A 25,572-nucleotide genomic window follows, 5' to 3' on the forward strand; every position below is an offset into this window, starting at 1 on the left:
GAATTATTTCTGTCTTGCAGTCTCAGTCTGGCTTGAAAAGGGTTCATCATTATCTTTTCAACCCACTAAATCCTGTTTCTTTGTGATTGGTTAAAGGATGTTCCTGATAGGCAGAACTGGTGGCTGTGCCTTGCAAGTCTCCATTGAGAAGAGAGCGCTCTCCTTCCTTCCTTCCATCCCAGTTAAGAAATCCTCTAAAAGATTAGACTATCCTCTGTATGTATTTATGCCTGATGTTCTTTGTCCCTAGAACTCAGGAGAATAAAATTCAACTAGTAGAACTAGTATTAAAGAATCATGCAGAGGTTCTTTGTCCTATGAATAACTACTTGCTTTACTTGAGGGCTAGCTGCCTCCTGGGCAGAAAGGGCATCATCCTCTGTCCTAGAGATATGCCATGTCCTACTCAGTGTTCTCTTCACACATTTCCCAGGTACTACTCAGTAGAAATGATTGCCTCCTGGGAGGATGCCTCTGGATGCCTTGGAGGTCCTTAGTTCAGTGATGTGAGTCAAGGTTGTTTTAATCCTCTCACATTTCATCTTGGGTCTTCCATGTGCAGGAGAGCTACAATTAGACAGATCCCATTAGTACCAAATCTGGGGAGACTTAAACAGAAATTAATTGCATGTTACCTCTAAACTTTTCTTCTGTGAGAGTTCCAGCTCCTTGTAATGAGGACGGGACATTTCTAGCATGTGTGTAGTTTATTTAATAGGGTAAAATTAGTCATTTTCTATAGAATTCCCAGCTAATTTGATGCAGAGGTTGCTCATAGGATAAGGTGGCAAAAATCCCCCTTGGGGGAAAGGATCTATCTACCTTTGTGGAGAAAAGGGGAAGGAGTAACCTATTAGTCTCAGACACTGTGCAGGTTTTCAGAGGGACACAACGTACAAGTAAGACAAACTTACTTTCAGGTCTGAAAAGGCAGATCCCTGAGAACACCGGATCCTTCTTCATGTGGTGGCCCAGCAGGCTCTCAGCAGGAGGCATCACAGCCACCACTGAACGTCACCTGAGCCTGATCATAGGCAAGGTCTGATTGTCTCTCAGTATTGCATATTTTTAAAGTCCAAAATATCTGTGCATTATACGCTGCAGGAAATGAATATAAAGATATTTTTAAAAGCAAGTTGAAGTGCACCATATTGGGAAAACCAACTGACTTGCTTGGTGCTGGTTGACAGGCTCTAGCACGGTTCAGTGGTGGGAGTTAAAGCAGAGTGCATATTAGGAAGGAGGCAGAGGTTGGAGGGAGTAAGAGATGGGGGGATATAGGTGTTCACTCTGCAGATCTGAGTATAAACACAAATTGTAAGGAATATAAGTGTTGCAATGCTCCCTGATGCTCTTTATGTGGAGAAGTAAGCATGTAGCACAGGAGCAAAGCTCTCCTCTCCGCCCTGCACTGTGGACCTCTTCACCGCACTGCATAATTGTATTGTTATTTTGCATTTGTTCTCACATGCCGAAGTTCTTTTGACACTGTTTGCTATTCATTGCTAGTGCAGATGGATACTTCAGTATTGTTTGCCTTCATCCCAAGAATACAGTGTTACCAGGTGTTTGTTTTCTTTAAGAACTGCTTGAGATTCCCTTAATCGAAGAGGAAGTGCAAGAAACAGAGTCGTGGGCCAAGCCTCTTGTCCACCTTTGGCAGAAAAGAGCACACAATTTTATTGCTGAAAAAGAATATAATGCAGCTGCGGCCAAAATGGAACCCCATTGTGCCATTTGCACTCTCCTTATGCCCTACTACAAGGTAAGCCGGATTCAAATAATTCAGTAGTTATTTGGAAAGGAGTCTTTAATGTCTCTTTTATAGCTATGCATGACAATAAAATTAAATGATGCAAACACTAATCATTTTAGAAGGTTAATTTGTGACATGAAAAGGAAAGGAAAAATTCATTTCTAGCTAAGACTCATTAGTATAGAAAATGAAGTATTAATCACTACATAAGGGGTAAATGATCCACCAGCCACAGTAAATAAATTTTTCAAGAAGGATTTACTGGCAGGCCTCCTTCCAATTTCCTCCCACAGCCTGTGGGTAGAAGGTGGAGTAGCTGAGTGGCTTCTTCGTGGCCTTTACCGCAGTCCACGGGCTTGCAATAAGCGCTGTATGCTCATTCCTTGCAGGGGAGACAGATTTGAAGACAGCTGAACCATGTAGTTGCAAATCCACTAGTCACCTCCTGCCCACCCAAAATCTCTCTCTTCGTTACTGTGGAAAGAAGATTATTCAAGGGAGGAGAGAGTCTTGCTGTTTCTTTCCCTGGTCTGCAGCACTGCAGAACCCCTGTGGTTTAATGGTAGTTGGGCCTTTTGGGCAACAACAGTTCACCCAGAGAAAACATCTAGTCTACAGGACTGTTTGATACACATTTGTGGAAATACCAATAATGAATGTCAGGTGAAAATTCTGACATAGAATTGTCGAGTTTAAGATCAGAGGGGACCACCAAATCATTTAGTCTGACTTTTGTGATATCACACTGACGAGCAGACTGTTGTCATAATAAACTTTTTAATATGAACAGGATGTAGGTACAGAAATGAGATGATAAACTTTCTACTACTCTGTGTAGCTGCAGCCTGCAACTGCCTTATGCTGGGCTTCTTTGTTACTGCTTCCCAAACTGAACACTGTATCTAGAGTGTACAGGAAGTTGGGCATCTCTACACTTCCTGGAGGACTTACTGTACAGCACATCTTCCCATTTTTAGATCCCTTTTTGAAATTTCCTGCCTGAACTAAAACACTGTTAAATTAAATACACTAACTGACCTAACTCTTCAGGTTGCTAAACACAACCTTAACGTGTCTCGATCAGTCTTGTGGGACATTTTAGCAATCTTTCCAATCTGCTGTGTTGCAAATCCTTCTCTAAGGTTCTGTCTTATGATCAATAACAGGGTCAGTTTGGGAATGGTTTTCAACTTGTATGTCTGTTCTCACTTCACTTGTCCCAGCCAGGTTGCCAGGTACCTTGGCAGATGCTTATTCCTTCATAAGATTATGCTTTTATCTGTGGTCACTGAGTCCAGAGCGAGGTAACTCCTCTTTGATCATTGTAGCTTTGACTGATCAAATTCTTACTACGTCTTTGTTTTTAACTATGGAAGAGGTCTTGCTCCTTTGTCATAATATTTTGTCTGATTGTACTTTCCTAGACTTTTTTCTCTCGCTATCACAGGCTCTTTAGACATCCTTCATTTGTATCCCATATTTGGTAATCGAATATTTCTACATCTGCTCTAAAGGAGTTCAGTAGGTGACTTTCCACATTGTGGTGATGTAGCTCTATAACTGGAGTAGTGATAGATATGGATCTTCTCTTGCATCCATTTCTTTTTTCTGCAAGTTCTTCACTATATAAACTCCACATTAAGATACTTCATTGGCTTGAGGGTATATGGGACTTAATGTCTCATGCTGAAAGTCGTACATTTTAGCAAAGTCCAGGAATTCCCTGTTCTTGAATTGGAGTCCATGGTCAGTTACTACTATTCTCGGAATAACATGCCAAGCAAATACAGATTTAATATGTCTGACAACAGTTGCAGATGTGGTATCTTCAAATGTGACTGCTTCTCAGAAATTGGTTATAACCAGGTGATCATGTCTTCCCAAGTTGAACACATCAATTCCAACTTTGTCCCCATGGAATTGCAAGTGATTAATTTTGCTCAGTTCTTTCTGCTGGGAATTTTTGTATTTCTGATGTTGCAGACCTGGTCCATTATTTCTTCGATGTCATTATTAATCTGCGGCCAGAATACAACTTCTCTAGCTCTTCTTTTGGATTTGGTCATTCCCAGATACCCTTCATTTATTCATTCCAATACTTTTCTTATCACTGTTGGCACTATGATTTGTGTTCCCTTCAAGAGCACTCCTGCAATCACTGAAAGCTGTTTTATAATGGGACTAGGCAGGTGGGGAGTTTTGATTTTTTTTCCTCTCTTACTTATTGTTTGTATCATTGCTTGCAGCTTTCATCTTTAGCTGTTGCTATCTCCAGTTCATCTCATATGCCTGGAGATACAGCATGTGACACTTACCGTGTTCACAGGTATATTTACTGGTTGTTCCAGGTCATCAAGCTGTGTACTGACACTTGAAGCATAAGTTCTTGATAGTGTGTCTGCCATTACTAAATAGCATCCAGGTTGAAAATCCAGGGTCACCTAATACTTTTGTATTTTCGAAAGTAGTCACTATATCCAAGGTGGTGCTTCTCCAAATCCCTTTTTGTGTATGGCAATCAGTGGTTTTGTTCAGCTTATGCTTTGAAGCTACAACCATAGAGAAAGCTGTGAAATCTTGTACATCCATACACCAGACCAAATGTCTTTTTTCAGTTTATGCATATATCTTCTCTGTGGCATATAAGAGTGGCAACCAATCAGTTCCATGACACTGGTCTAGTACTGCTCCCAGCCCTCCTTTCAAAGTATCTGTGCAGAGCTTGATGTCCTGCAATGAGTCAAAAAACTGCAGCACTGGAGGTTATGTCAGAACCTGCTTTAAATCACTGAATTCCCTTTTATGCTCTGGCATCCATGCCCATTTGGTGACCAGGTGGAGCACAAGTCTTAGGTGAGTTGTGCAAGCTGTATAGTTAGATATGAACTTGCTGAAATAATTCAACATGCCTAGAAGTCTTTGAATTCCCTTTTTATCTTCAGGTCTCAGCATGTTCAATATTGCCTGAACCTTTGATTCATTGGGCAAGATTACCTTCGAGGTCAGTCTCTTTCCCAACTATGTTGTTTTTGTTGTTTGAAATTGACATTTGGCCGTATTGAGTTTAATGTTATTAACCCTCACAGTTTCCAGTATTCTCCTCGGTTATTCCTGATGGTCAGTAGCAGTGCTGCCCTATATTATTAGGTCATCCACAAACACTTTCATATGTGCTACACCCTCTAGGATCTGGCTCATTGTATTGTGAAATATTTTTGGAGCTGAACATGTTCCAAAAGGCAGTCTGAGGAAGCAGTATCTGCCAAAATGGTCTGTTTGAAGTCAGATCTTGGAGCTCTCAGTGTCCCAGGGGATCTGCCAAAATCCAGTGATACATTTAATTTGTTGAAGAATTTGGTTCCTACCACCTGATAGCAGTTCACTTCTTGTGAGCAAGTGGAAGTGTTCTCTTTTTATGGTTTTGTTCAGCTCCTTAGGGTCCATACGCAGCCAGAGTCCCCTCCTTTTTTTCTCTACGGTTCCTAAGGAGTGAACCCAATCTGTCAGTTCTTTCATTCTCTGAAGGATACTATTTGCTGTCATGTTTTGAAGCTCTTAAGGCTTGCGGAACTTTTTGTGTAGTGTGTACCACAGGTTCTTCATCATCTGTTTACTGTATCTTGCATGTTACTGGGAGACACCCATTTCTTGTGAATACATCTGTACATGATGCTATTAATACTTTCATATCTGAGTCTAGGTTGTTGTTCTGTCTCTCTATGTCAGGGGTAGGCAACCTATGGCACGCGTGCCAAAAGCGACATGCGAACTGATTTTCAGTGGCACTCACGCTGCCCGGGTCCTGGCCACCTGTCAGGGGGTGGGGGGGACTCTGCATTTTAATTTAATTTTAAATGAAGCTTCTTAAACATTTTAAAAACCTTATTTACTTTACATACAACAATAGTTTAGTTATATATTAAAGACTTATAGAAAGAGACCTTCTAAAAATGTTAAAATGTATTCCTGGCACGCGAAATCTTAAATTAGAGTGAATAAATGAAGACTTGGCACACTACTTCTGAAAGGTTGCCGACCCCTGCTCTTACGTCATACATCCTTCTATGAGACCAAGTATCTCACACCTGTGTAGGTCCAAGACTGGTTGTTCATCTCTGCCACAATCTCCTGTCCACAAACTCTTTTTTTTATTGTGTTCACTTTGTATTTAAGTGTCAGCATGCACTCTCCCGTCACTGAAATTGTTCCCCATTATAGTCTTTCACAGACACTTTTTACTCCTCCACAGTTGTTGTCCTTCCATATCTCTCTTTCAGTGTTTGTTATTACATTTACTTGTGCCCTGCTGTCCATATTGTATGTCACATAAGTGCCATTTGTGCATGTCAAGAGGTGGCTCCTCCTCAAGTGCCCTCTTATAACAGGCTGCAGCATGATAGGAATGTCTGCCTCAGTTTCCCCTCTGAGGCAAACCAGGGACTCTATGCCAAGCTCTCTTGCCTCAGTATTACCCCTTCTTGGGGCTGGTTTTTGTTTGTTTTTACAAAACAAACTGCAAATAGTCTGCAACAAAAGTTCCAAAACACAGTCTGTTTATCACCCAGTGAAAGCAGTCATTAAAAACCCATTCCATTTTGTCCCTTGACACCCCACATACCGTACAACGGAACCTTTTGCCCCACCTGGACTCTTTGTCAGTCCTCTTCCATCCCTCTTTGCCAGGACAGCCTGGAGTGCAACCCTGTTCTTCCTAAGTGAGAATTCCCACAGCCTCTCTCCTGGGAGATTATCCTCACTAGGGGAGCAGCCTCACTCCTCCTGGTCCATTTGCCTTCTCACTGTTCCCCTGGGTCCAGCTCTCTGTTGCAGAGACATCAGTGGGTCCAGCTTTCAGTGGTGGAGATGTCCGCAGGTAACTTTCTCCAATACTCCCCAGCCTTCAGCCTTTTCTGGATGGTTCTTGGCTTCGGCTCTCCGGCTTAGAGTCAGCAGGCACCTCCCTCTTTTGCTCCTCCTATCTTCAGCCCTCTCCAGGCCTCTGGCGCTGGCTCTGGAAGCTCAGCCAGTAAACCCCTCTTGCTGTTATTCTTGCCTTCAGCCTTGCCCCAGAAAACATCTTCTTCCTTTGGTAGCTCTCATCTCATGCAGATTTCCTCCTTCCAGGCAACCCTGACTCATCAGATCTCTCTCACTGTTTCTCTTTGGTCCTTTATAGCTTCCAGGAGCTGCTCCGCCCTCTTAATTGGCCAAATGGGAGCACCTTTACTGGCTTAGAGGAGAGGTGGCCTGACTTCATTTACTGGAGCCAGCCACCTAGTGACAGTGCACATTTTAATTAATCAGTCTGTTGCATTTTCATATTCCTCCTTCTCTTTAAGAACAGCTCTTCCTCTTAGTTTGAAGAATCCATTTTTGTACTTAATACATGAAACCTGAACTATCTCTGCACATTTTAGTGTAATGGTTGGATTAATTATAGTTTCCACATATTTGCCTGAAGGCTGGACATTTACTATACTTTCGTTGATTGCCACATCACTGGCTTGTTTCCTGCTTTCCATTTTTCTGTCACTGGTCAGTTTAATTTCTGTGAACTTTCCCCTTGCTGGCTTAATTATAGTACTGAGTCATGTGCTCTGTTTCTTTCTCTAGGTTTTTTATTTGTGCTTCTTTTTGTTCTGCTGCTTGGCATATACATATTGCCCTTTCTAGTGTCAGGTCCATCTCCCTTAGTAACTGTTCACAGATTCTTTATTGTTACACCCCAGGACAATCTGGTCTTTAATGAGTCTTTTAATATTCCATACTCACAGGACTGACTTTTTAGTTTTAAGTCTGTGACAAACTCCTCTATTGTTTCCCCTTCATTTTGTGTTCTCATCCTAAATACATCTCTCTCATACGTGACATTTTTAGAGACACAATGATTTTCAAACAATTTAGTTATTTTTGAACATTTCCTCTTTCCCCACCACCATCTGTATGGAATGCACTGTATACATCTAGGGCTTTGTGCCTGGTACTGTTAATCTTTTGCTCATCCTCCAGTTTATTTGTCCCAGTGGCTTTCATATGCAGCTCAACTTGCTGCTTGAATGTTTTCCAGGCATGTTCAGCATTTCCCCTCATTCTCAGTGCTGGTGTGGGGGAGTTATGTGCAGTTGCACAGACTGTATAGCAGCCACTGGGTCTCATTGAGTTATGCTGTGCCTTCCACTCTTGGCACCATGGATTATCTCACTGCCAAGGAGACCGGTGTCACAATAAACCCTTTATTATGAACAGGAGTATGTACAGCAATGAGGTAACAAAATTCTCATTACACTGGAGCTGCAGCCCACAGCTTCTGCTTTTACAGTGTGCAAGAAGTGCGGCATCCCTACACTTCCTGGAGGACTTACTCTACGGTGCACCCTCCTGTCTATCACAGGCTGCTAACACCACGCAGCCACCTCCACACACAGTGCACATTTGCTCTGTCACACCGAATGCTTGCAACTTGCAACAATATTAAAGCTGAATCTTGCCCATCAAAATATTTTAAAAATAACATCCTTGGAATGGGACACACATAAGTGCAGTACATCTCTTCATATTTAAGACAATAATTCGTACATGGTTTTAGTCCTGGCTTGGAGACCACTGCTTTGGTATCCTTTCCAAATGAAGTGAAATTATCTTTAAAGAAAGAGGCATCGGGCAGGTGCAAAGGATTTTATTGACTCCTGTGTTTGTTTTAACTATTGGGGCTTTGCATTTTCGTAAATGAATGGATCCAGTGTAAAAGTGAGACATAGAGTACCAAGTACAAATCATGCTAATCTGAGCACAATAAAAAGAAAAATAGTGTTTGCTATCATTTTAGCCATTCCCACTTCTAGCAGAGCTGCCAGCAAAAAATGATGATGTTTACAGCTGTGTATCATAGCAAATATAAAAACGTTCATGAGTCAGGCCATTCTTACCATTTTTGTGAATTAATTTCATTTTGAAAGAAGTAAGCACAGTGGAAAATAGCAGTAGTTTACTGGTTTGATAAGCTCTAGAAAGCTGCAGATGTTTGGCTGCACAGCAGACTGACCTATAGTATAGAAAGCAGTGATGCTCAAACTTTTTCAGTCACGCCCACTCCTTACCAGTAATGGAGGCTATTCGTGTCCCCCCTCCCCCATTACTGCATAGCCAAGGCATTCTCAGCAGAGGAACTTGGGCTGAAGGTGGAGGTGGGGACGGAACTGGGGATGGGGCAGGATCTGGAGCCAGAGGCGGAGCTGGTCTGGGGGCGGAGAGGGGATAAGGGCAGAGCCAGGCTAGGGATGGAGCAGGGGGTAGAGTGAAGCTGCGGCTGTGGGTGGAGCTGGTCTGAGGGTGCACAGGGAGTGAGGGCAGAGCTGGGCTTGACTGGCGTTGAGGGAGGAGTGAGGTTGGGGGCTGAGCTGGTCTGGGGGAAGAGCAGGGCTGGGAAAGTGTGGCACTGCCTCCCTGCCCCTCATGGGGGCTGGCCCCAGCCCCAGTGTGTGCCCCTCCCCCAAACGTTCCTCTTTGCCATCTCTAAGGTGGCACACTCCACAGTTTGGGGACCAGTGGCGTAGAGGGGCAAGGTCTGTTGAGTTAGGTATGGCAAGCCTTTCCTAACGGAGAAACCCTGCAGTTCAGTGTCTGAGAACTGTAGAGCTTCTCCTGAGATGAGAACTCAGCATCTCAGATGCTCCCCAGAACTATATATACCAGACCTGAGCCATCACTCCCACCAACACTGCACAGGGTATAGAATTTCTGGAAGTCCTTGAACTAGAATAATTCCTTTGTGTGAGCACTGGTCAGAAGAGGGGTAAAATAGTCCGTGTACCAAATGGGAGTCAGGGAGTAGCTGTAGCAGTGGGGTGGTAATTTGGTTTTTCCCATGCTGCTGGCCAGGAGATTCTACATTGGATCTTCCTGCTGCGAGTGAGGGAGCTCCTGCGCCGGGACGGTTAATGGCAGGACTCCCTTCTTTCCCAACTGCAGCTTGTATGTGGCAAAGGAAGGGATACTCAGACATACATTGCTACTTTATATCTGGCTGTGCAGAAAGAGGCTGCTTTGTTGAATTATCCTACCTGGTTGACAGGAAAAGAGCCTACTACACTCATATTAACAGGGCACACTAACCTACTCCTGGAGTTTGAGGTGCAGCAGCTTCATAGTTGAATATGAGCTGGATCGGGCCCAGAGGTCTCAAAATTGTAGTGATAGCGAGGATACAATAAAGTGAGCACAGCTGCAGCAGCACTAACTTTCAGACTGCCAGAGTGCTATTTTTAATTTAAGACCTACCAAAATAATCAAGTAACTAAAGAAAATGGTGGTGGTGGATGCTTTGGAAGCAGCTAATTTTCTTTTGAAACTGTTAAACCATTAGTGTAAGAACTGAAAGGGAAAAGTGTGTACACCCAAGTCAAAGTAACAAATAAGCTTTTTGTGTCTTTTAGTTAAATATAAATATTGTGTATTTCCAGCCAGACAACCATAATGAAGAAAATTATACTTGCTGGGAAACAAAATCAGATGAGACATTTACGGCTGGTGAAAAGACTAAACCACTTATTCCAGAGATGTGTTTTATTTATAGCGAAGAAAACACTGAAAACTATCCATCAAATGCCTTTATTGAAGAGGATGGAACAAGTCTTCTAATATCCTGTGCAAAGTGTTGTGTACAGGTTCATGCAAGTAAATAAACTAATCACTCAGTTTAAAGAAGTTGTGATTTACAATTTTGCCTTCTTTGCTTTATTATGGTTTTTGAATAGGAAGCAACATATACTGAGTCTATTCAGGACAGTTTTATATGTAGTCCTCAGAATTGTTAGGGTAAAACTTTATATCAGAACATCAGATATTCCAGGAATTGTTAACTTTGTCTGTGAAAACAGCAAATAATTGGAACCCCGTAAATATTAGTTAACCTCATTATGGAACAGACCAAAGCTTTATATCTATAATTTGCAGTCTCATCTGCTGAAATCAATCAAACTTAGCATAATAAAATACCTTTGCAACCATATCACCTTCTTCTGTGATCCCACTAGATTTCAAAAGTCAGGGCCATGTCAGTACTTAGGTGGGAGACCTCCAAGGAATACTTTCATTATTAAATAGATGGTGCCCTCCTTCTAAGTCAGTATTGAACCAATAGCCCAGCATAAAAATAGGGGAAGGGGTGATGCTAGAGGTGCCATCTTTCAGTTGAGAAGTAAAACCAAGGTCCTTGACCACTTGTGATCAATAATTGTCCCATAGCACTTTAATTAACTATATGGGCATTAGCCCCAGTGCCCAGTCTTTCTCCAGTTATTAATGTGTGCCTACCTGCAATTCCTGTATCCATTCCTTTGTGTAAAATTCACCGTGAACTTTTGTTAGAATAACATGTTCTCTTCCTATTCTAAACTGTTGTTTAGTGTTGTGTTGCCTTGTTAAATAACTAGGGTGAAGCCCTGACCCCATTGAAGTCAATGGAAGTTTTGCTATTAACTTCAGTGGGGCCATAATTTCACTCCTGATATATTCTTCCCCTTTTTAGAAGTGTCAGGTGGAGTGATTTCCTATTTTACTTCAGAGAGGTGCTGGGACTTAATTAGTTAATGTTGGTATAGCACATTGTGATCCTCCTATGTAAGTGCCATATAGTTGAAAAGATTTAGTGTTTCTTCATTTATCTGATTTTTAATTGTTTTCATATGGAAAAATATAGTGCCTATTACTGGACTAGCAGAAACTAATAACATGGAAGGTTCTCGGAGTTGAGAACTAGATGAATTGCTACCTGTGTGTCCCATAAGTTGATTATGCAGTAGCATTAGACTTAACCTGGGAAGGGGCTCATTATTTAGTCATTTTGGTCACAAGGCATGTGTTATTTTAGCGTTTGTATACAGCTGAATTGTGTAGAGTGATAGACACCCAGAAGGGCAGAATATATGAGTCAACCCAACTCTCTTATTATAGGTTGTTACGGTGTTCCTTCTCACGAAGTCCATGATGGATGGCTGTGTTCTCGATGCAAAAAAGGAGCTTGGACAGCTGTAAGTTGCATAGTTTATTTAGTTATCCTACTCCCTGCAGACCAACAAAAAAAAGCACTCAAGGTATTGTATTTGGAACGCAGTATATAGGGCTGGGTTCTTCTAAATACACCACTTATTGCTGGTAACGTGGGGGGGGGGGGGGGGGGGTTGGGTCTCTTTTAACAATATTATTAGATTTAAATGTAAAATTTCATTGTTTTGAGCAAGAGAGCCTTGAAAGAATTTTACATTGTCAAGAAAATTGCTAGCAAGTAGATTATATTCTTTGTAGAAAATTGTCCAAGAAAGCAACCCCCAAACTTTGACTAGACATCGGAGGGAAAAGAAGTAATGAAATATACTCTAAATATTTGAGTCCTGGAGAATGTATGCATGGGAAGCTGGGGAGAGCAGAGGAAGGGAAAGCTGAATAATAAATTATCAGCAAGTAGGAAATTGTTCTTTCAGAGCATTTATGGATTTACACCAGTGAACAGTCATAAAATATTTCATATCTCGAACCATATATGCATACTGTATGATCAAAAAAGAAAATAATGCAGGGACTAAATGTTATTGGAAATAGATGGATCCTGTCCTTTCAGGAAAATTGCATGTTTTCATAATCTTTTTTTTCAGGAATAATATTTGATAAAGTGTAAACAATAATAAATGTTGTTAAGAAGATAGGTTATTTTAAAATAATTAAAAATTCTACAGAATGTTAACATTTTTCCTCATGGATCAAGCAGATCTCTGACCCAATTAGTTTGCATTAACTCAAACAATGGGATTCAAAAGGTGGTTTTATAACCCATGTCTCCTATATAGGCTCATAGGATATTTTTCAATGTCTGCTCCTATTTTTCATTGTAACTGATGGAAGAAATGTAGTGTTCACTATTAAAAAGTTAGCAATCACTATGCCGTGGTATCTAAAACACTGCAGTATTTCTCTGCACTCAGAATATGCTATAGTTGCTGGATTTCTGATGCCCATAATGGCAACTTTGGGTAAATGCTGACTTTTTAGTAACAACCACTCTACTACTAAGGAATGGCCATTTATTTTTTTCATTTAGCCATCCCATGTCCAGAATTTAGCCAATCTGCCTTCCCCCAACAAATTTCTGTTACATTTTATGGCAGTTGTGTTCTGTGGGAAAGCATTTAATTTCATCACCCAGTTAAGAAATGCAAAGCTATAAGTGACAAAATTGATTAATGAACACTAACCTCCTGATTTAATGTGGTACAATCATTTCATTATTAATAAATACTTACTAAGTGTGATTTATATGAATCTAATGGATGGGATAACTGAATTGTAAAGCTATCTACTAAGCATTAACTAAACTTGATAAAGAAATATTGGCCCCTTTAGACATTAGAAAATTAAAGGCCAAACTTTGCAAATTGGCTGTCTACATTGAGCCTGGGAAATTTGCACATGTACCTATTGCACAAACAAACAAACATTCCAAGTAGGTCGCTACATACACACGATAAGCACTAATGCAGATTTTATTTTTGTGTATTCAGTGAGTGTCCACACTGTACATGTTACCAACTGACCATGAATTCCCCAGGTTTAAATAGGGATCCATCTGAAAAAGGGACATTAAGAGCATGCTTGAGGCATGGAGGCAGTGTGGTTTGGAAAAGAGAGCACTGGCCTGGGACTCAGGATACTAGTGTTCTATTCCTAGCTCTGGCCTGCTGGGTGACCTTGGACAAGTCACTGCCCTTCTCTATGCCTCAGTTTTTCTATTTGTAAAATGGGGATAATGATACTGATCTCCTTTGTAAAGTGCTTTGAGATCTACTGGTGAAGAGCAAGGTGGTATTATTATTATTATTGTGGCGATGCCTCAACAAGATATGCACTATTATGTCATTGTTCAAATAACTCCCTGTCTTGACACCTGGTGAGAGATATTATCCCTGGATCATTTCTCTTAGAGAGGCTTTTCCCCCAATACCTCCTGCTGTGGTGGTTGTGGTCAGTTGGGACCCTGCAGTTGTATGTGCTTGTGTATTAACTCAGTGTAGGGCTAGAGTTAAGGCATTTTCAGTAGCAAGGCCTACACTCTGAAATTAACTCCTGGTGCAGTTCTGTCAGAGCACAAATCCTATTTTAGGGTGCGATGCAAGACACATCTCTAGGTTCAGGCTTTCCCTGGTAATACATATTGGATTCCCTAAGGCAGCTGGTCATCTCTTATCTGACTTCCGTAAAGAAAACTTAGTCATGTGCCTTAGAAAAGAGAGTAATAGGAATCAGGGGGTGAATTTTTCAGATATTTTGAAGAAGACACAAGTGTCTGGAAAATGTGACATTGCTCACTGTGGTGGGGCAGCTTCCTGCCCCAATCAAGAAAGGGTTAAAGAGCTCCTCTCAACTTAGTCAACTCCAATCCCCTACTCCCATAAGGCCTGTCAGTCCTGGAGGTCCACAGACGGGAGGATCCCGGCTTAGGGGGTGTGGGGGGTGGCATTCAGGCAGTGAACAGAGCTCCCTGGTCCCAGGGAGTTGTCTGCTGGGGAAACTGTTTGAGAGCATCACCGCCTGAACCCCCTGAGTAGTAGGTGTGGTGTACGTATTGACTAAGCTGAGTGGAACAAGAGGGGAAATAATGATTTAAAACTGACAAAAATACTGTCTGATTTATAAGGATGTTGTCCAGTGTTTGCTCAGTGCATAGTTATTAAAATGTATGTATGGAATGGATTACTATTTCTGTAACATGTTTTCATGTTTCTCTTTTGCTGGTCAATGGAAAAACTTGTTAAATGCTTTTTATCAAACAAGCAAGAATTTCAGGACTTCGTAAACTGCTTTTGTAATGGTTTTTCCAGAGTCGTGGGTGGGTGCGGGGAAAGGCAAAAGTCAATGCTAGCAAGTGACAGGGTGCCTTTAACTGAGAATCTAATTATCAGTTAAGTGAACAGGGTTAGACAGCCCTGCTGCTCTAACAAAAAGTTTGTCAATTTCCTTTCAGGAAAGGGACAGCTGTGGCATTTCTAAGTGTTGGGGTTGTAAGGCGAACATTCATGAAAATTCCCTGGGTGACTGCAATAGGGATGGAAAGCCACATTGTTGTGTTCAAAATACTGAGAACCTTCAGAACATTTGCTTGAAGTCTGATATTAAAAACAACCTATACCTCTGAGTATTATATACAGCAGTGTGACTTAAGGGAAAAAGCAGCAAGAATTTACATTTTTTATATAAAGAAAAGGAGTACTTGTGGCACCTTAGAGACTAACCAATTTATTTGAGCATGAGCTTTCGTGAGCTACAGCTCACTTCATCGGATGCATAAGCATGTTTAATTATCAAAACACAGTGAGGAAAAGTATAAAAGAATATGAAATCCCATATTTTGTTAGTTTCATGTTGAAGGAAGGTAAGAAGTGAAGATCCTGAAACAGCTCCAGAGTTGGAGATTATTTAAGAAATGCTCCTATTTAAAAGCACCGGAGTGTCACATAACAGGGTGATAGGTGCAATATAAGAACATAAATAGTTAGATAATATGTGGTATTGTCATTTATTTCATATGAACGGCAGGTTGAGGAGGAATCCTAGGTCTTAGTAGGAAGTTGAGGAGGTGGAGAAGCAGGGTAGGGTTTGAGTGGTGTCTGGAAGCTAAGAAAAAGAGGGTATTGGAACTGGAGACGAGGAAGCACAAAGGACTTCAAGGTTTCTGTGTTTTCAGCAATACATGAGAATAGTGATGTTTCTAGGAGAATAGGTGGTGAACCAGGATCCATGTAGGAGACCAGACTTACATATTTTACACAGGGTTTCAAATGAAAAATATAAGTGAACTTTTGTAGTTTTAGATGTGTGTCGATAGAAGTGTTGCAAGATTATTAGTGGTGACCACTTCATATTAATCTAAATACAGTTTGGTGACCTGTGTGAAATGAGGAGTTGGCCTCAGTGCAGTTTTTTTTTTCCAGATTTGTCTACATAACAGAAATCACTGTCTTAGTGGCACAAGTTGACATTTTGGTTGGGAGTATCAAAGATTGAATGGACATATTAATTGCCTTCTAATTTTTAGAAGTGGTCCCTTGGTGCTCTAGAAGCACATTGATAGGATAACTTTTGGAAATATGTATTAGTGCTGCCTATTTATTTTAGCTGTTCTGTGTTTACCTGGAAAATTTTCAGGGCTATAAATCTGGCATCTTTTATTAGCACTAAATTAACTTTAAACGTTTTCTCTTTAATCTAGCATTCAGTAGCCTTTATTACCACATTTAGCTTAGTTATGCCAATACAAACAATTTATTTTATTAGTGTGAGCTGTGCGACTTGAGAGAGGATAGATGCTGAGGTGAAATCCTGGCCCTGCTGAAGTCAGTGGCAAATAGGATTGCCAATTTTGGTTGGATGTATTCCTGGAAATTACATCACATAGCATAATCTTTAATTAAAGATTAATATTTCATTCCTCTGGACTCCAGGATAGTCCTGGAGGGTTGGCAAACCTAAGTGGCAAAACTCCCATAGACTTGGTTGCGTGATTGAATGGCATTCTTAATTCAGTAAGGGGAAACATTTGTAATTTTACTTGGAGAAAATAAACTAATACTTATCAATTTCAAACACAACTTTAATAAATTACCGTATTTGAAATTTTATTAATATGGAACCACATTGCAGCCATCCACATGATTCAAAGTTTTGAAATTTTTTTGAATCCTATTTGTCATTTTAGGGTCATGTTTACAAAACTGTCTTTTTAATGTCTCTGAAATGATGCTAGATTATGCTCTTGGCTTTCTCCTCTAGAGATTATGACAATAACATAAAATCTCATAGTTCTCATAGTTTGCTAGTTTCATTTACTGTGGTTCCCTTTTAATTGATGCTCCTCTTAAAAGACTACAGTTAATTAAAATGCTACTGCCAGGGTTATTGCTCTACCTTTTAAAAATGTGCTACTCACAGTATTCACCACAACCTCTTTCTGAAAGCTTTGTTCTGTCTTTGGGTTCCACGTATTTTACTTTCCACATATTTATTCAAGTGACACAGTCATAGGACCTAATCACATTAGCCACGCCATCAGGGGCTCGTTCACCTGAACATGTACCAATGTGATATATGCCATTATGTGCCAGCAGTGCCCCTCTGCCATGTACATTGGCCAAACTGGACAGTTTCTACGCAAAAGAATAAATGGACACAAATCTGACATCAGGAATCATAACATTCAAAAACCAGAAGGAGAACACTTCAACCTCGCTGGTCACTCAGTAACAGACTTAAAGGTATCAATTTTGCAACAGAAAAGCTTCAAAAAACAGACTCCAACGAGAAACTGCTGAGCTTAAATTAATATGCAAACTGGACACATTAACTTGGGTTTGAACAGGAGTGGCTTGGGAGTGGCTGAGTCATTACACATATTGAATCTATTTCCCCATGTTAAGTATCCTCACACCTTCTTGTCAACTGTCTAAATGGACCATCTTGATTATCACTACAAAAGTTTTTTTTTCTCCTGCTGATAATAGCTCATCTTAATTAATTAGCCTCTTACAGTTGGTATGGCTACTTCCGCCTTTTCATGTTCTCTGTATGTATATCTATATCTTCTTACTATATGTTCCATTCTATGCATCCGATGAAGTGGGCTGTAGCCCACAAAAGCTTATGCTCAAATAAATGTGTTAGTCTCTAAAGTGCCACAAGTACTCCTGTTCTTTTTGCAGATACAGACTAACACGGCTGCTACTCTGAAATGTTTCCAGTTTATGCTATTCTGGATCCAGTTTTCTATAATAAACCATGAATATAGGTTATTAATGTAAATACCCCATTATCTGAGGGGAGTTAGCACCGAAAGCCTGGTGGGAGAATTATATTCTGAGAAGAGGTTTGAATGCAGAGGAAGACTACATGATAAACAACAAGATGACAGAGTGTTCCATCCATAAGGGGACAGCGTGGGAGGATACAAAAAGGGTGGTCAGGTGGGATGGTTGGAAGGAGTGGAAGCAATGGCAGGGATGTTAACCCCAGTGTCCTGGCCAAGTTCCAGCATGGTGACTATTAGCTTTGAGTGGAAAAGGCATTTTTCTCTTTCTTTCCGAAACTATTGTGTACTGGTGTTGTCCTGTTAAATAGTTGCTGTTTTCTCTCCAGCATTTTATATTTAATTCACAGGAGAATTGGTCTCTGTGTGTAATTTAATTTTGTATATCTGTTTAAGTTTGTAAAACACTTTGGGATGGAAGGCACTATAGAAATGAAAGTCCAGAAAGCTGTTTTTCATTCAAGTCCCTACTAGGAATATGACAGACATTTGAAAGTATAACAGATTCTGGGTGTACTAAAAGTTACGGAGTCCAGGCTGTTTCCTTTGGTTGGAAATTCCTTCTTGTATTTATTAGCTGGGCGAACTGTCCTCTGAAATATTCAGACACACATTATTTTCTTTGGTTAGCAGCTTTTCCTTCTGTAGTCGTTTAGGATAGGTTCTGTTATTTGTATACATGATACTGTTCTTGGATAGCTTCAAAGATGAAATCTGCCTTTGATCTAGGTGATTGAAGCTGAAGTAGTCTTAAAGGGATTGTCTTACTGAAACACTGAAGTAAGCCAAATATACCTAATGATTCTAGCGTTCGCTGAGAAATTTTACAGATGTGAGAGCCCCCTACGTAGGCGATCAAGAGCCCAAAGAAATGTCTGAATTAGCGCTAACATCTTAGAGACTTAAATTGTGCTTGCCCTACAGGGTGAATGCCATTGCTCATACTGAGTTCCTATAAACAAGGCGTTCCTGTCCTGTCGGTCAGGTGGAGTGTTACTGCTTTTAGGAGTTTACAGGAATACACCGTATTAAGCTGTTTCATTATGTATCTGTAGAACCCTATATTTTTAAGAAGTGACTAGTGATTTAGTATGCCTCTATTTTTTGGACCCCATTTTGAAACACTTTAAAAGCACCATTTTAAAGCTCAGCACTTTCTGAAAATCACAGCCCTTTAAGGTACTTCAAGCTGAGCCCTGAAAATCACTAATCACTTATGAAAATTTACGCTCCTATATTTCTATAGGTTTACATAACTTTCAGTTTATGGAGCAGATCCTCAGCTGGGTTCATTGTCATGGAGGGTAATTTACACTAGCAGAAGACCTGCTCCTATATGCTTAAGATAATAGACTTCTGACTATTGTGCTCATCTAATTAGCCATGTCAATATTAGGCTTATCCCTGCTTTCACTATAGTTAGTTTGCTAAAACTTTTAAATAATATGAAAATATATTTTTACTTATTGAAATGTATATATTGCAATTTAAGTATGCATTAAATTTTGAAGTATATTAATTGTTCAGTATTGGCCCCAAGCCTGCTTCTCCTGAAAACAGTGGAACTTTTGCCACATTGGTCCTCATGTATTCTCTGCAAGAGTCATGCAACAGAGATATTCTTATATATAAACAAAGTAGTAATCATAGTGCAAAACAGTAAATTGTATAATGAAAAATATAACGTAATATAAATTAGTATCCTTATTCTTTATAATGAAATGCATAAATCAGATAATTGCAAATATTTATCTCTTTGCTGCATAATAAGGAAGGTTTTGTATAATATAGTGGAACGCCTACATCGCAGCAGTAGCCATATTTTGTGTGAATAATACATAATTATGGAATGATTGCCACCCTGCTTCCGTACCTTTCTTCACCTCTTCAAGTCCATTGAAGAGCAGCATGCTGATAAGCAGGCTTATTATGGTACATATTAGTACGTTGAGTTCCACTGCTTTATGTTTAACTTTTCTCTCCAGAAAATTCTAATTTAAACGAAACAAAGAAAATATTATATGCAAAAGCATTTTGTAAGTTTCCATGTAGTAAATTGTAGGATGGCTATTTAGCTTTATTACCAGTAACTATCACCCAGGGAACCTCCTCTAGCACAGCTCACAACATGTCAGCTCTTATATCGTTCAGCATTTGCGTGCACCCACATGTAAGATAATGCACATTTATATTTTACTGTGCAGTTGTTATTGTTTGACTGATAATTATTTTTGAGACAGAGGAAAAGTGACATTGAATCCATCTATGTTAGAGTACTGCTCACAAAAAAATTAGCCACAAATCATCTCAAAAAATAAAAAGACCAAATGATTAAATGATTCATCTGTGTAGTTCTTGAAAATGAAACTGTATTCATACCTAGCTTCTTGATTGAGAACAAATGCCTCATTAATCTTAAATACCTCAGCCGGAGAACACTAGTAAAGTCAGGAAGAATAATGACCGACATTTCAGGGAACGCAGCATACCATACCCTGTGCAGGAGTGCCATCACCCCTTAGGCACTCTGCACAAACATACATACCTTTATTTTTAAAAAAAATTGGGGAAGGAGAAAATGGGGAGGAGAAAGGAAAGGAATGTGCTCGTAGATACTTACTCTAAATGATGAAAATAGATCCAATCAATGAAAATGAAAGAAACACTTTGAAGTTATCTTCACTTGGACACACATGCTTGCACCTTAGCTGCTTTAATCATGCTGAGAACAAAGAATAAAGTAACAAAATAAAGCATCTCTAGATCCTGAGTACATATTATATATTACCCCTCATGGCTTGGTGAATGAGAAATAATATCTCACTATTTAGTTTACTGAGCAGGGCCACATTTTCAAAGGTGCTGAAGTTGCATCTGCAAAATATGTATATATGTGTACAGTCATATAGGTACATGTGTATTTGTGAGTGCACAGGCATGTTTCCTGGGCTCAAGCCACTGTTTTCACACTAACTTGTAGGTAGTCTTTCCCAAGGGTAATAAAGTCATTTTTTAAGACTCCTTCAAGAGACATTAAATACAGAGGGTGAAATCCTGGCCCTATTATGAGTTTTGGTAATGATTTCAATTGGATCAAGATTCCACTGTCTGTCATTCTCTGCATGGGAGAAGGAAGTGCTTAAGATCATTTTAGCTAATTTAAAAGCACTGTATTCTGTTATCAAGTTACAGCCGGTTTTTGCAGTAGAAAACAAATTACTACATTTCATGTGATTTCTGTGATTCTTTAAATGGCCACAGGCACTCAGTCTTTACATGGAATATACCGAAGGTGGAAGCTGCAAACTGGTCTGATTGGCTTTTGTCACGTTAGACTTGTCCCTGCTACATTTCTAAAGTGAGGAGACTGCGTACATGTACACAATCAAACATTATCTAGCTCTCTGAAATTCTGCTGCTGACTGCAGTTTTAGAGAGAAAGGGAGGTACAAATTCACTATCACAGAAATACTGCAGACCTTAATCTGCTTCAGAATTTGAAGTCACTTGCCACAAAAGTGACAACTGAAAGATCAGAGATTTTTTGAGCCCTGGACATGTTTCAAGGATGCTGCATGCAGTGTTAATAGTAACCATGCAATAGTTGTTTATTTAGTTGTTCAATTATTTGTGTACAGATGTGCTTTAAGTACATTAGTTTTTGATTTCCAAATTCAGATTTAGTGAGAGTGGATTTGTGTTTGATTATATTTCCTGTTAGAAGAGCCTAATACATGGATTGAGGAGGGCAATTCTTAAAGCTCATTTTATTTTGGTTTGGGCCAGGTATTAAAAACGTGACTTGCTGAGGCGTATATGGCAAATCAGCTAAAACAAGGACATTTAAGACAGCCACTGGAGACTATTTTGTATTGGTATTTCTTTAACAGATGTCTTCTAAAGAGCCATTGGAACATTATTTAATTCTACAAAAAATAATGAATTGGTACAGTCTTCTTATAATGATGCACTGCTGTAGATGGGGTTGTGTCAGCACGTCCATAATAAGCCCCGATTTTCAAGGTTTGATAATTCAGCCATAAAAATGTGCTTCATGTTGTAACTTGGCACACAAAGTCGTAATCTCCAGTGAGGTATTTTTGTTACCAAATTTTAAAAGAATTTGGCCATTTTTAAAGGGAAATTATCAGAATTGGTGTGTCTCCAGTAGGAAAGGTTAATCTTCCTGATACTTTCTCTGTATTTCTTTTTCAAACCAATCCATGCTGCTGTCAGAAAAATAAATAAGAATAATAAAAGGACAAATAACTTACTGTGAGAATCGCATGCAAGGATTGATACTGGCAATGTGCGTACCTTGGTTTGTGTTTACTGTTAGAATAACAGTCTGTCAGGCAGTGTTTATTAACACACACTTTAGAGGCAATAAGGTTGGAAAGGATCCAAACTGTGAGACCTTCCTGACAGGATTGTTTAAATAGTAAATCAAGGTTTAGACTATCAATCTGGATACTGTCATTTTAACCTAGAAATATAGAAACTACCATAATGGATTGGACCCATGGATTGGACCAAGGTCCATCTAGTCCATTGTTTTGTCTCCAACAGGGGTCACCATGCAGTAGGCAGATGTGAGACAATCTTGCGCCCCACATTAGATGCCATGCTGGTCACTAATACTTAAAGATTGGCTTAAACCAGGGGTGGGAAAACTACGGTCAGCAGGCCGGATCCGGCCCCCTGGATTGCCAACCCTGTGTTGCTGCAGGCCCTGCTCTGCTCCGGGAAGCGGCCGGCACCACATCCCTGTGGCCCCTGGGAGAGGTGGGGCAGAGGGCTCTGTGTGCTGCTTTTGCCTGTGGGAACCTCCCCCGAAGCTCTCATTGGCTGGGAACAGGGAATCACGGCCAATGGGAGCTTCAGGGGAGGTACCCACAGGCAAAGGCAGGTGCGCCCAAGGAGCCTGCCCTGGCCCTGGTCTGCGCCGCTGCCACCCTGGAGCCGCTCCAGGTAAGCGGCGCCGGGCTGGAACCCGCACCCCGAACCCCTCCACCCCAACTCCCTGCCCTGAGCTCCCTACCTGCACCCCAATCCTCTGCCCTAAGCCCCCTGCCACACCCCGCACCCCTCCAGCACTCTAAGCCCCTGCCCTGAGCCCCTTCCTGCACCCCGCACTCCCTCCCACACCCTGACCCCCCTGACCTTCATTCATGGCCCTGCATGCAATTTCCCCACCCACATGTGGCCCTCGGGTCAAAAAGTTTGCCCACCCCTGGCTTAAATACTGAAGTATGAGGCTTACTTTCAGAATGTTTGTTATTAATTATAAGAACTCTGGATATTTTTGTTATCCATGTGAATGTCCAATCCCTTTTAGAATCTTGCTAATTTCTTGGCCTCAACAACATCCTGTGGCAATGAGTTCCACAGTCTTATCACATTTTGTATGGAAAGCATTATCAGTTTTGAATGTGACACCTTTTAATTTAATTGAATGTCCCATTGTTTTTGTGTTATGAGACAGGAAGAACAGAACTACCCCATCTCTCTTCTCTATACCATTCGTTATTTTATATACCTTTATCATGTCTCCTCTTTAAGATAACAATCCCAATCTTTTCAATCTCTCTTACTATGAGAATTTGTTCATGCCCTTAATGTGGTTACCCTTTTCTGAACGCGCTCTAGTTCTACAATATCCTTTCTGAGACGGGTTGGCCTCAACTGCATACACTATTCCAGAGGAGGCTGCACCATTGGTTTATGTAAAAGCATAATATTCTCTTGATTACTCTCCATCCGATTCCTTATGCATCCTAACATCTTGTTAGCATTTTTGACCACAGCTGCACATTAAGCAAAAGTCTTCGGGTTCCTTTCTTGAGTTGATGCATTTAATTTTGAACCCTGTAAGGTGTAAAAGTAGTTTAAATTTGTCCTTCCAAGGTCTCAGTATGGGGCCCTTGGACTGTATACTTTTCAGGGCAATGAAAGTAGTTTACTTTGTTTTGTAAAGAGTTGTAGCATCATAAAAATGTTCTGTAATGTTGTCTGTTGTATCAGGTAAATGATATGTACATGAAAATGTACACACAAAAAGCTATACTAATAGAACATTTTGAAGGTTGCAATGCCAAGCACATAAAAATTAGGAAATGCTAGAATTCAGATTTCCTGTGCAACCTTAATTCTGCCCCCTTGTCCATGTGCATTATGACACAGTCTTTAATTACGTAATCACATACTGTTTTTTCCACAGGATCCCTATTTTTCCCCCCTAGCTGCCTTCTCAGAAATGGCTGAACCACTTTGGCTGAAATTATTCAAAAAAAAAAAAAGCTGGCGGTAGACAGCCAATGTGACAAATTTTTAGCTGAAGCAGTACAATTTTTGCAGTTATAAGCAGCTGAAAACAGGGTCTTCTCATGGGCAGTGTCGGGCAACCTTAATAATAGGTGGTGGTACCAGCCCTGACAATGCACGCCTGTGTATAAATGTTAAGTTTTTCTGAAAAAATAGAAGCTATGTCTCTTTAAAGAGTTGATGTTAAGGTAACACCACAAGTCAGAGACAGTAAACATTTGAAAGGAGGTTAACTGGCATCCCAAAAGGCTGTTTTCCAGCTGCAGTCCATCACCTTGGAGTGAAATGAAAATACACCCTAAGAGAAAGCCCCTTTAAAGAACACTTCCAGAAGAATGTTGTAAAAAAAGGGGTAGAAAACCAAACTGATTATCCAAAGCAATGAACACAAATCTAAATGGATTTGGGAAGTATATAATGGACATAATGTGAGACAGAAGGGGTATCTGTGTTAATACCTTGTGGGTGACCAGACTGTGAGACTGAGAGAAGAGAGAGGGAGAGCCAGGGACACTTATTTTGAGTTCAGAGGGGATGCTTTGTAGAAGAGAACAGGGCGAGCTGGGGAAAGTGTAAGCCTTTGTTTCTGCATTGCAACTACAGAAATTGTACTACACAGCTTAGCTTTGGCAGAGTTCAAGATTAGAGGCTTATTTATATTTATGATTTTTCTCTAAACATCATAAACTTGTTTTTAACGAGACCATATGAGTCCGAGATTATTTTGAGATAATGTCACTCAGTATAGAATCAACTGTCCTCTTCTCAGTGGCAGTGGGGGAGAAAACGGTGCCTACCCTTTGGCAGTTGGCTGAGACAACATCTTAAGAAATGCTTTCCAGTCACAGGTTGCAGTAAGCAGAGGCATGGGAAAAGCCCGTTGACCATGAGGAGTAGCAGAAAAAGGAGATCTAAGATTACAGTACTAAATATATAATTAACTGGGCAAATAGTGAGCTACTTCAAATGCTGCAAACATATTATCAATATTTGCCGTGCATTAACCCACCAGCCAAAATACATATTTACCTGAAATGATCTATTCTGGTACCTCTGTTAAATAAAGTTCGTTTTCTAAGCTTCCATGAGTCTATTTTGTTTGTTTTTCAAAATCAAGGATCTTATTAACAAACAAAAAAATGATAGTGAGAGTAGGATATGCTCTGAGGATTAAATGGTGATTCAAAGTCAAGCTGACATCATTTAATTGTTCTGTATCATTTTTACCAGTCACCATACACCCAATATAGTATGTATGTATTTTTTCTTTACAATGTATGCTTAGAACTGCAGAACAACTATGCATTTTTCCTAGACTGGTTTGCTGTAAAATTTAAATATGGGTTCTATATCATATTAAAAACATAGAGTTATCTCCCGTCCCAAATGTAACTTTTTTATGAAGCTGCTGATGTGACGCTAATCAAAATCTAATGTGCCACTCTTGCATTTTTACAGTTTTGTGACAAATTAATATTACTAAAAGTTTCTATAGAATGTAACCATTTAGAAGACAAGCATATGATGAGTAATAATTATAGCCAGACAAATAATTCCCAGCAAATAATTTGTTTGATGAATTTAGCTCTTTTTTCTGCTTGCAGAATATCCTTGACAAATCACGAGTTCCTTGGATTCCTTTTTT

General features: G+C 40.1%; 1 protein-coding gene across 25 annotated transcripts in view; it reads left to right on the plus strand.

Moving 5' to 3' along the window:
• KDM4C (lysine demethylase 4C) overlaps window positions 1-25,572 on the plus strand; it is a 446,017-nt gene that overhangs the window by 289,884 nt on the left and 130,561 nt on the right. For 22 of the 25 annotated variants that reach the window (XM_043547717.1, XM_037901932.2, XM_037901922.2 and 19 more), the window contains 3 exons: window positions 1,584-1,765; window positions 10,216-10,429; window positions 11,708-11,784. In XM_043547717.1, coding sequence (XP_043403652.1) covers window positions 1,584-1,765; window positions 10,216-10,429; window positions 11,708-11,784 — 473 coding nt within the window. Of the gene's footprint in view, window positions 1-920; window positions 1,040-1,583; window positions 1,766-10,215; window positions 10,430-11,707; window positions 11,785-25,572 lie in introns of those variants that run through there. The other 3 variants (XM_037901936.2, XR_006291311.1, XR_006291312.1) reach the window with 3 other exon arrangements.

This window comes from Chelonia mydas, chromosome 5 (assembly GCF_015237465.2).
Source record: "Chelonia mydas isolate rCheMyd1 chromosome 5, rCheMyd1.pri.v2, whole genome shotgun sequence".
Lineage (NCBI taxonomy): Eukaryota > Metazoa > Chordata > Testudines > Cheloniidae > Chelonia > Chelonia mydas.